We start from the raw sequence: 12,548 nt of genomic DNA on the forward strand, positions 1-12,548 counted from the left end.
ACGCAACCTGTTCTTTAAAAAAAAGCGCTGAAATTCATTCTGATGCTCAGCGCAAATAATACCGACCGCGTTCTCAGCATGGTAAGTAGAAGTACGCGTCCGGGTGACTTTTTTCCCTCCCTGCTAAAGCAATGCACTGCTGCCCTTGTCATCTTTGGGCACCTGAAGTTAAAAACCTTCCCCTGTGATGAATAAAAGTGAAGGGAAAAGAAAACCTTAAGATGCCCTGCCCCTCCAGGCACATCTTCTTGTTGGAATGGCATCCCAAAGTCCCGCCACTGACAGGGAACTACAACCCGCAGGGAATGAGCGCTCCAAGAACAGAATTCGCATGGATGATCATTAAAAAAGAAAAAAATCTGCAAAAAAACCCCAACAAAAACAAAAAAAAAAAAACCCTAATACACATTTTGGTCTCAATCTCGACCATATACACTTCACACTGAACTGGTTAGCTGGCCCCTGTTCTCCCAGTTATGTATGAACTTTGAAGAACAAACCTGGCTGGAATTCAGAGGAATAAAAGCCAACCTGCATCTCCCGACAATAAACAGAGTTTGGAAGATGTGGCAAGAGATGGAGAGTCGCTCACTGGACAAATATTGGAATTATTTTGTTGGGTCAGGACATGAGAAAGGAACTGAAAAATGAGAAGGCGAGGGCATGCAGAACTAGCCAAATACAAAAATCCTCATGTTTGAGTGCTGAGTCAACAGCACTTTACCTCCGGGCTGTGAGAGGGGCCACGGCAGCCTCACCTTCCCCACTCTGGAAGCCAGAACACTATTGGCATGCGGCTAACGCTCGCGTTTCTTGCTTAAAGCTCTCTATCTATCCAATGCAACATGCACTAAGCTCCCTCCTCTCTGGCGTTCAGCGGTGCAGCTTGCCGTTCCTTCAGCGAATCCCCAGAAGCCAACTGGGAGCTGCTCCATACTGGGTTCATTTGGAAGAGAGAGGGTGGAAGCGGCTGTGGGCACACAGACCAACGCTGACAGGGCAACGAGTCCGGACCAGGAGGACTGACGCAGATGAACTGCTAAAGATGAATCAAACTAGATGAGAAAAAACCTCTACTAATTTCAATTATCAATCCGTTTCTAACCAGTACTAAATAGCTGCTTTCCTCCTTTTTCCCTTCACCTTTCATTAAGAAATACTTTCGTCGGTGGAGATGATAGAGATTCTATATATGTTTGTAAAATAGAGAAAGATACAGAAGAAAAGCAAACAGCAACACACACTTTCACACCTATGCCACATCCCAGAACGCAGACCGATCCAGTTCTCACCCACGATGACAGCAAACAGTGAAGGAAAACACTGACGTTGTCACCATGAGCTGCCCTTCGTGGAAAGGTGGCTCTACTCCAGAAAAATAACGTATTCTTGGAAAGAAGACGTCTTACCTCAGCAGCCTCTCCGCTGGGTGACAGCGTACAGGTCAACGTGTGCTCACCCATGTTGTAGGGGTACTGCTTCAGGAAGCTGTACATCGACCGGGCTGACTTGGGGCTATCCAGCTGCAGAATCGCCTACGAGAAAACAAGCACAAGCTTCGAATAGCTGTCACTTCATCTTGCTTCAGGATTGCAGAACAAGTTTAATTAAGCTGGTACAGCACGGGATAGCTAGTATTTCTGAAGGGCCTCAACATCTTCATTTTAAATTAGCTATAAGCACCTTTTTTTTTTATTAAATCCTATGATCTTGCATAGGGAGAACAGTGAGAGGCTGAAGGAAGAAATCTCTCCTGGTTGGAATTATCTTCAGAACTAAATAAAGAACTCCAGCACACAACAGCGGAGCCTGGAGCTCCCCTACCCACGTGTCCCACCTTCCGGCTACAGAAAAATACCACCTTTTTCTTAAAAGCATCTTCACCCGTTTTACGGTTTATCAGCAGCTGGACACTTAAAATAGCTCATAATAACGGGAGCACAACCGCATTTTAATCGTTAAAATATACATGTACACACAGTGACTTAAATCTAGTTCATACAATAAAAATCCCACGTTAAGTGCAAAAACAGCAACATTAAAAAAATCAAAACTTAAAAAACTGAAAATCGAGTCACGACATTTTGAAGTGTCCCAAAGCAAAAAGTGATTTCCGCAATTCTGACATTTTCACTTCTCATACCAACGCAGGTTTTTTCCCCCCCAAGTCTCCTACCAAACGGGAACTTATTTTCCCCCACTTACACCTCTAATGTCAAAGGTCAGTAATTTTCCCAGCCAGGTGGGAAGCTTTGCTTTCAGTGCTCACCAAACTCTTCTTGTATCGGTCAGGCTAGGTAACAGCCAAAAGCTTGGTCGGTTGTTTTTTTTTCTTTCCCTTTCCCACTGTCCCCAACAAATAAGACGAACTATTTTCTTGTTCAGGACGAGTGGGAGAGAGTCAGAAAGTTTGATCTCTCATTAGCAGAACATTCTTGGTACTGGGAGAGGAAAAAAAATGGGGGTTTTTATTTTTGTTTCCCTCACATGGTACTTTGCACCATAGGAAAAAAAATACTTACCTTGTTTTTATTCTTCAGTACAACATAATGATCTACTTTTCCAAACCGAAGTCCCACACAAACTACTTCAAGTTCTCTGTAGCCATCATCTGGCAAGTTCCCGAGATGCACAAACTGGCTCTGTATCGTTTCGGTATTTACCTGAAGAAAAGCGATGACCAAACTTGCTCTAACTCTGTAACACGCTCTATTAGCGACTACTGACCTAGGTTAGAAAAGCCCCGCAGAAAGTTGCTGTATCACTCAGGTCTTACCAAAAAACAGCATTCACACACATCCGTCTTACCAAAAAACAGCATTCACACACATCCGTCTTACCAAAAAACAGCGTTCACACACATCCAACGTTCGCATTTTCACATTCACCGCGGATTTTCCAGTTTTCTATGCAGTGCATCAAAAGAACCAGCTATACTTCCCAGTAAAGAATAACAAACGTAAAAGGATCAGGCTGAGCGTTATTTTTTTTTTTTAACTAGCAAGTCTCTTTAAGAACACTGCAAAACACAGCTGAAGTTTAAATAAAACTTGGCATTTTCAAAAGCAGACACTATCTAGTCAGATTATGAATTGGTCAAGGCACAGAAACCTATCCGAAAGGCTCCAATCCTGTTTTTTAAGTTGGAGTTTGGTTTGATCAGTCTGTAGTAACAGAAAGATCCTCGGTCAAGTATCATTTCTTGTGTTTCTCAGTTTCCAAGCGGAGTTATCGCCGCCGCGGGACGGGCTCTGAAGCAGACGGTGAGCCTCCCCCGAGCAGGAGGGGGCTGACGGGAAGGGAACGCCGCCGGCAGAACCCCGGGCTGAACCTGGCACCAAACATTTTGTGCTGCATCAAAGGGCAGGGCCCTGGGACACAAAGTCCAAAGGCACTAACAGACTTCTGAAATCTTAGTCTTGTCTTAAAATACCTGAAAGCCGTGTGTCTTTTCGAAACACAACGCTCCCTCCCAACAAGGAGGAGATTCCCCCCCGCTCCAGGTCTGGTATGGTTTTCATAGAATCATAGAATCGCTAAGGTTTTCTTCCATTATTCATGATTTTACCAGGAAGAGAAAATAAATATTCCCCCACAAGCAGACCAGAAGCAGCAGTAGGACACGGCAGCAGGGGTGTCGGCAGTAAGTGCTCCGATGGGTCTGCCGGCGCCAAACAGCGATCCGCAGGAGAAAGCAGACATCCCCCCGCCGTTTGCCACTGAAAATTCAAGCCTCTTGGGGTTTCTTGGAAAGCGATTTATTGTCGGCAGGGCTCTTGGCAATACACTTTTTAAACAAATACAATTACCTTCTGACACGGCTGCTCTTAAAGTCGCTCTCGTGAAGTTCTTGTGCCAGCTGTTTAAGCCCAGGCACATTCAGACCCAATGACTGACCCTCTATCAAGAATATCCTGAAAATGCTTTTCACAGAAGCAAGACATAAAAGCTATAATTTCATTAACCTCTGCCTACAGCTGCACAAAACCCTTCATACGTCAACTGCCAGCTTGCGCTGTCTGCAGTGAAGGAACAGGAGGGATAATAAGGGAGACACGCTACTACTACTGCTGCTACGAGAGGTAGTTTTGACAGTTAAACCAAAATATCTGCCTATAAAACACACTGGGAAAACGGGTGGCATCAAACACTGCACACCCTCCAAGCTACAGCGGTCAGCAGCTCGGTGCTAGAACACGAAAAGGACATAAGAGAAGGAGAGGGTCTCCAAGGGCTCCTCTTGAATGTTTCATTCCCTGCACTTCGTGCCTCACGGAGCTAAACGGAGCGAACGTTTATTCATGCTATTCCCTGCTCATTCGCCCACGAAAACACATATAAACATTTAATTCAAGAGAAAGCTTAGATAATGATTCAATTAGCTAATATTTCAGTATGAAGGACACTAATTCCCATTCAAAGTAACGTATTTTGATAGCACGTGGAGGAAAAGTTAGATTGCTGGCAACTTACCTTAGGGTCAGAATCTTTAATTATAGCAGTAAATATTGCTTCCTTTAAAAAAAAAAAAAAAAAGGACATTGTAAGATTTGAACTGTAAAATAAAGCTTCACTAGCAGCAGCTAACTGGCAGTCACTGACTTCCAGCTTTTTAGTTTCTGCTTTATTAATCAAATCAACAGCATCAGCGCTTCTGACATCTGCATTATTCTCGTATCAGGAGAGCGGGGCCCAAAAAGACATTTAACAGAATCGGTCCTCAACAGAGCACACCATCAGAATGCACGGAACAGGCAGTGTATAAAAGTCAGCTTAAATACGACATCCTGCTCTGTACTGAAACGTTATCACGTATCCTAGAATTTCAGTATATCTTATTACTTACTTCATCTTTTATAGTCTTATACTGAGGCACCATGTTGATGCAGAGCTGATTTCCATCCAGCGACATTGGAAAGCAGGTGTAAAATTTAACCATGGAATCCGCAGACTTTCTATTTATTTCAAGATATGCCTTTTAAAAGAAACAAAAATTTTAAAAAAAAATTGTAATTTATCAAAAGCATCTCACATCAATGCTTGCCACACTATATTATCGCATTTGCATTTGTTAAAAGCACATTGGCTGCTTCGCTAGGTAGAAACGCTACTAAATACCAATTAGAATACCTTTTTATGCGATGATAAAATGAGGACGTCCTTCAGTCCTCCAAACGGCTTTGCGAGGTTGGAAACTTCCTCAACAGAATATCCTTTCTCAGGCAGGTTTGAAATCAGAACCACGCAGATATCATCGAGCTCCTGGAATCAAATGGAAATAAATATTACTGGTATTTCTTCAACTCTAAAGCAAAACTGCTGTTTTCCTGAAGGGGGCATTGATTTTTGCTATGTAAAACCACCATTAAACTGAATGAAGCATTTGCTTAAAAGCACGTTATAATACTTGCAATTACGTCAAAACCAAAGACCATTCAAGCTTTTTTAGGGTTTAGTAGCAAAGCACATTAAACAATTTTTTTTAACCCTTTTCTCTAATTATGTCACATAATCCACCTTAATTACTGCTTAATTATGGATGTATCTACCTCTAAGCTAATTCTGCACAAACCTTAGGCTGTCTCACGCTACCTCATCAAAAACGTAAACCAAAGCCCCCTGTCATTACGCCACCGCTTTGTATCCACGCCAGGCCCAGGCATCGAACACCGCGGGACCCTGCGTGCCCGTGCTGCACCGAAAGAGAGGAAACCCCCAGGAGGGCAACGCAGACGATCAGCGCACAAAAGGAGGTTTGGTGTAGCTAACAAACCCTGAAATGGTAGAGGTTTATCGAATCCCCAAACAGCGAGGAGAAAATAAGCTATTCGCTGTTTCTCACAAGAACGTAAGGGGCCGGGGATTTGAACCGGAGGTTTTCGGAGAGCACACCAACGCCTGGAAGCGGCACCGAGCGCGTGCTTACAGCTCCCACAGACTCAAGCACTTTCCGCCTGACCTTGCCAGCTGGTTCTGTTGACTCTTCACTCTTCGCGGTCGCTATCGGAGCTCCTAAAGGGGAAAAAACAAAAAAGAATGGGTTAGTTTCGTAGTTCAGCGAGTTCTTTGAATACCGCAGAGCTTCAAGAACTTCTTGCATTCCATTTTATCACGACCGTCACTGTGAAAAACAAAATATTCCTTCCTTTAACTTACAGCGACAAATGACATTGGTGAGACACACACAGCGTTACATGAATGCTTCCAGAAAGAACGGTTTAAAGTAGGGATAAAATAATTAAAATCCCTCAATTAAGATGCAAAGACCTTGCTTACATTAAGGCCTTACGGTTGAATCATCGTAACCACAAGGCGTTCTTGTGGGCACCCTGGGACTATGGAGGTGCCCAGCACGTGTCCGCACAATCTTTCTTTTCTTTCTTTTTCCTGGGAGAAGTCCGCCGTGCCGCGTGAGAGGCTCAGAAAAAGGCAGAGGGCAGCAAAGAGGAAAACAGCAATCACACAGGGCAGGCGAGCGCAGGGAAAGGAGGATCGCTTCTGTAAAAGGTTTCTGCCTACCTCTAACAGGTTTGGCAACTACAGCCCCGCCGTATCGCCACCATCACCTGCCTAGCAACTGAGAATTAATATACACTTACGCCGCGTCTAAAACAAAGCCTGTCATGAATCGGCCTGTTACTAATACAGCTCTATCGGGTGCATGTTCGCGAGTCCTCGGGGCCTGACGGGATTCCTCCCAGAGCTCGGACGGAGCTGGCGGACGTCAGGGCAGGACCCCTCTCCATCATCTAGCAAAGGTCTTGGCAGCCCGGGGAGGTCCCTGCGGCCTGGAAGCTGGCCGACGCTATTCCCACCCACAAAAAAAGGGCGTGAGGGAAGACCCAGGGAACCACAGACCTGTGAGTCTCACCTCGGCGCCTGGAAAAATTACGGAGATTACACCGGGAACTACCGAATGGGATTTAAAGACCAAGGCAATCATCAGGCACAGCCAACCCGGGCTCACAAGGGGAAAGCCCTGTTCAACCAATCTGATGTCCTTCCAGGGTAAGGCCACCCGCCCAGTGGCTGACGGGACGGTGGTGGATGTAGTTTTTCTGGATTTTATTAAGGCTTCGGAGCCTGTCCCTCACAGCACCCTTCTGGACAAGCTGTCCAGCTGTGGGATGAGCAGGTTCACGGTGCACTGGTGAAGAACTGGCTGAACCAGGAGGCTCCAAGGGTTGGAGTGAATGGGGCTACATCTGGCTGGCAACCAGTCACCAGCGGTGCTCCTCCGGGCTCAATTCAGGGCCAGGTCCGTTCAATCCTTTTATCGATGGCCCGGATGCAGGAGCTGAAAGCCCCATGAGCAAGGCTGCTGATGATGCCAAACCGGGAGGTGCTGCTGACCCTCTTGAGGGACAGGAGGCCTTGCAGAGGGATCTAGACAGACTGGAGCATTGGGCAGCCTTAACGGGATGAGATTTAACAAGTCGAAATGCCGGATTCCGCATCTAGGATGGAGTAACGCCAGGCACAAGTATAAGCTGGGAGAGGAGTGGCTGGAGAGCAGCCCTGCAGAAAGGGACCTGGGGTGCTGGTCGGCAGCAGGCTCGACAGGAGCCAGCAGGGTGCCCAAGAGGGCAAGCACAGCACGGCCAGCCGGCCAGGAGAGGGGATTGCCCCGCCGTATTCAGCGCTGGGCTTGTCTCCTTGGGAGGGAAGGAGGCTTAGGAGCGACTCCTGGCTCCCTGAGGAGTGGACATGGAGAGGGAGGTGCTGAGCTCTTCTCCCTGGGATCCAGGGACGGGACGCTTGGGAATGGTTCAGAGCTGCACCAGGGGAAGTTTAGACTGGACGTGAGGAAGCATTTCTTTACCGAGAGGGTGGTGAAACCCTGGAACAGGCTGCCTGGAGAGGCGGCCGATGCCCCGAGCCTGTCAGTGTTTAAGAGGCCTTTGGACAACGCCCTTAACAACGTGCTTTAACTTTTGGTCAGCCCTGAATTGGTCAGGCAGTTGGACTAGGTGATGGTTGCAGGTCCCTTCCAACTGAAATACTCTATTCTATTGTAATCAGTTATAAAATATGGGGAAAAATAGCATCTGCTGAACCAGCTCTAGCAGGCAACTGAGATTAAAAGAATTAGCGGTGGAGCTGTAAACAGAACACAGAAAGCCTGAATCCTTGGCTCTAACAGCTGTAAATAACAGTCCCCATGTCGCACTGAAAAGGTCTAGGTAAAAATACTATGCCCGCTGAACGATGTAAATCTTGGATGTTTTTAGCCACTTCAGTCATCACGATGAGCTGTTGTTTTATTTTTCGGTTAGTGAACCTATTTGAACAGACTTTCTTTTCTGATATCCCGTGTCATCTTAATTTCCTGGCCTCAAAAGCATTCTCATCTAGTTCACAACAGCAGAGAGGTTTAGGACAGAAACCTGTCAGTTCACAATTTACCTTGATCAGTTAAAGCTTCATTGAACTCATCCACATCCAACGCCGCCACCTGAGGCATCTGTGCAATTTTCTCTAAAAAACAAATACATTTGAGAAGACATCACAATGTTAAACTTCACATAACTTACAACTAGCAAAGTAACTTAAAAACGACGTTGTCGTACAGAATTACCTAGGACAGGCGCAGGATTAGTCACGGCTTTGGACTGAGCCTCTCCTGTCTGCACAGGCTCCGTAACCCTGTCCCCTTCGGTAATGTTCTTTGGGTCTGCCAGCTTAGTTTCCCCAACTTCCATTTCGGCTTCTGTTGAGCTCTGAAGGTCTTCATCTATAGATTGTGCTGGTAGGTAACAGCAGAAAAAAGCATTCTTCATTTCGATATATTAAAGTAATGGATTTGCAAAAGAAGAATGAACTACGCTATACGTTTTTCTGCCAGATATTCAGATCCAAATTCCTGCCCCTCGTTACAAACGGGCAGAAAACGTACGTACAGGAAAAGCTTCACAAAACAAGCGCAAGGCCGTGGTTATGTGCAAGGCTCTGCTTCCCCATCCTCATCTCCCTTCCCTGGTTCTTTGCTGTTCTAGTTTACAAACAGCGCCGATTTTCACTGCCTTCGCCCAGTCACGAGGAGCAAGAAGGCTGCGTGCCTATCGAACAATCGACTCCATTGGCAAGCCCAGCAAAAGGTGTGAAAAGCTCGGACTCGCTCCCTTAATATCTGTTCTGGAAAGGCTGGGGGGGGAAGGGGATGGAAAAGCACCTGCGTGTGTTTTCCAAGTAAAAAGTAAAAATTCTCATTCGTCTTACCCGCAGTATTTGAAGTTTTCTTGATTTTACTATCTCCTGTCATTGGCAATTTCTTAGTCCTTTCTTTTTTACCTACGTAAAATATCCAAAACCAAGTAAGTCAGTAGAAATGCTTATGGCTTAAATCTTACATTTGTGAAGTAAGAGTATCAAAATACATAAATAGTTTAATCTGCAAAGATTCAACAGATATGACAAAAAAAAGCCCAAAACCTAAACCATGTTAATTCCAACAAATGCCTCAATGAGAGCCATGAAGTAGAGTATCTCATGTGAATTTGTTTAGGATTCTGGTGACAAAACCTTGCTCCTGCAGAAGCTGGTGCTTTGTCTTAAATGACTGTAAACAATTCACAGTTTCCATCCACGAGACAGCTCTGAAATGCACTGTTACATGAATCTTAATTCCATTCTGGAAACTGGCTTCAGAAGGGACCGTGCTGATGAACGGATCAAGACCAACACATCTTTAAAAAGCACGATTTCCCATCAAAATAACGTCTGGTCCCTACCTTTGCTCAGAAAATTGCTCATGAAAGCCAATAAAACAAGCAACAAAACCTGATACGGCTGTTATTTCCAATGTCTTAATAATACCAAATTTTTGTTAAGTTTCATTGGCTTTGGATGTATTTACTGCAGTTTGTCTTGTTTCCATTGAAGTACTAATTTAAAAAAAGTTCTTCTCTGACAGCATGACATACAAGTTCTTCTGCCAGACCAAGTAATAAGAGTAACTGAATAATTTCTGTCAGGATCGATAGAAGACCAAGGCAGAAATTTCAAAGTATCTGGCAGGTCCAAGGAACGTCAGACACTGGGAAGCACTAGCACTAACAGTGAAAGGGAACGTTAAATACGTTATACGTTAGGCTTCAAGTCAACCTGAAGAATTACGCTCATTTTACGGAGCCCAGAGTGCCGCACTTATCTTCAACAGATGGGGCAAACATTTACAATTACAGAGCATAAGCGCAAGTCAAGGTGGGGTTTTTTTATTGCTACTTGAGGGTTGGTTTTGTGGGTTTTTTAAAGAAAGATAGATAGGGTGGCACGAAAGGGAAGACACTTGAAAGTATAAACCAGACGGTTTCTTGTAGCTCTCTGAACTTGCTTTCAGTCACTGTTATGAAAAGCACTCACATAAAAACAAAGCAATGGGAACAAAGAGGGAAGGCAATAACAGAGGCGTCATCAGATAAAAGGTAACCAAAACCTTACCTGTCATGGATTTAGTTGTCTTAGCGGTGGTGTTCTGGTCTTTTCTGAGAAAAAAACAAAGAAAAATCAGTTTTAAAGACAATTAATGAATACTAAAAGCTAAAAAAGCTCAAAACCAGTAAAACACAAGAAACCAAACCGATATGAACCCATCTGGTTTCCAATCGGTATAACTAACACTAATGCACGCAATGGTAATACAACACTTACTTTGTACTCGGTGCAACTTTTTTAACATTCTGAGCCCGTTTTTTTATATTCATTTTGGCCTGGAATGGACAGAAAGAAAAACTTTTACTGCATCATTTATACTTTATTTATAAATGCATATATACACACAAAAAATAGTATTAATAATTAATAATAGTAATTAAGTATATGTATTACTATAGGTTGTATCTTTCACTGTTTGTCAAACTGACACTATTCACAAATATCAAATTTAATCAAGACAAATGGAAAGCTGGCCTTAGCAAGTGCATTTGCATATTTGTTTTAGACTGCTGTTTATGAAAAGGAAAAATTAAAAATGAATTAAAACTACTAGATCTATTTTTCTGGAGAGCATCGAGTTTTGGAGCAAAATACCAAGCTACAGAGGGAGTGTGGCGCTGCTCACCACCAGGCCGCTTACCTGGCCAGGAGATGCTTTTGGCTTTTCTGCTACGCTTATTTTCACCCGTTTCCCATTTACCAGCACTGGCACAGTTTCACCGTATTTCACAGCTGCTATCACGGCTTCTTTGTAGTTCATTTCCAAGAAGGCCTGAAATAAACGGCGCTTTCGGTCGTTGTTTATCGTACAGACACAAGATCCAATTCACTGCAATCGTTCCTTAGCAAACCTGCTCACGACAGAGCTGCATGCACTTCTCTCTCCCTAAGTTCGTGCGCAGCTTGGCGAAAAAGTCTGGATTTCAGCATTATACAAAAGCCATCCTACTTCCTCTAACATTTAAGACCCGAGTAGCAAGCAAGACTGAATTTATCAAGTTAAGATTCCCAGCTATTCCAAGATCCCGTATGGGATCTTTCACGACAAGCTGTTCAGGAAGCCTCATCCCGCGTTCAGCTGAGGATCCAAATGCTGCACTTCTTCATTGCTTGACAATTCCTTTTGCATTCTGACACAAAAACTTTCTACGGGAAAACTTACCTCGTTTCTAGAGCGAAGCACAATGAGATCGCTAACTTTGCCAAATGGCTGAACGATTTTCTTAATGTCTTGATCTGAAAAGCCATCGTCTGGTAAATCAGATATCTGAAGGACTGTCCCACAACTCAGCAATTCCTCTCTCAACAGCTACAAAGTGAGAACAAAACAGAAATAAACACTTTCCAAGTCACGTCCAGCAAAAGGAAGAAAAAAGAATCTGCAATAAAAGCCACTTCAAAGTAGACAGACTGCTTAGTTCATGGTGGCATTTTGAGTTTTTTGCTTTTTAGCACAAGGACAGAGCCACAATTCTGTTGTTCTACCGCTCTGTCTCAACCTTCAGTTATGAGAAGACATGGCGTAGGATCACCAAGTAACACAATACAGCCTTTTTGTTTTTATCAAGTGCTACAGGTGTACCCAATTCCAGTTGTCTGGGCAAGGAGCTGCACAACTCCACTGCTTTCCTTTCTGCACTACCTATGAGCTTCCACCGGCACTGGGCAATGCCCTCTTTGCGTATCACTCACAGGCTAGAAACTGCCGAGGACGACTGCGTCTACCTCAACGATCCGGCAGTAACCGAACACAAATCCGGTTTATCGGCAGTGTTTCTAAGGGATCCCAACAGTCAGTACGAGGGACGAAGACAATGCTGCCTTAATCTCCTCCTTACCACAAGAGTAATAAATTTCTCTGCCCGTCTTTTTTGCTTGGCAGGGCAAAATGAACGCTTTCTGCCTCCTATCCATCACTTTTATTTCCACAATAAGCTCCTCCATCACTCACACTTCACACAAGCAAGTGCCCAGTAGAACAAGAACGCAAAGTTAATGGACATTTCCTTCTGCTGTTGGAAAGCACTAGAGAAGTTCTGCTTCACCTCCGTTAGAAAATCCTCGCTGTGTAAATTACGACACTTGCCTGCAGCCAGCAAACCTTCGCATGAAGA

At 44.4% G+C, this 12,548-nt stretch overlaps 1 protein-coding gene across 1 annotated transcript in view; it reads right to left on the bottom strand.

The window, feature by feature from the left end:
• Positions 1-12,548, bottom strand: part of ZNF638 (zinc finger protein 638) — a 55,668-nt gene that overhangs the window by 16,683 nt on the left and 26,437 nt on the right. The window contains 13 exon segments of the mRNA XM_082315927.1: positions 1,410-1,535; positions 2,523-2,663; positions 4,474-4,515; positions 4,847-4,975; positions 5,131-5,262; positions 5,960-6,012; positions 8,407-8,478; positions 8,579-8,746; positions 9,220-9,291; positions 10,441-10,484; positions 10,651-10,709; positions 11,075-11,206; positions 11,597-11,743. Of these exon segments, the coding sequence (XP_082172053.1) occupies positions 1,410-1,535; positions 2,523-2,663; positions 4,474-4,515; positions 4,847-4,975; positions 5,131-5,262; positions 5,960-6,012; positions 8,407-8,478; positions 8,579-8,746; positions 9,220-9,291; positions 10,441-10,484; positions 10,651-10,709; positions 11,075-11,206; positions 11,597-11,743 (1,317 nt within the window).

The sequence above is a fragment of the Platalea leucorodia genome (genome assembly GCF_965183815.1).
Source record: "Platalea leucorodia genome assembly, chromosome: 6".
Classification (NCBI taxonomy): Eukaryota; Metazoa; Chordata; class Aves; order Pelecaniformes; family Threskiornithidae; genus Platalea; species Platalea leucorodia.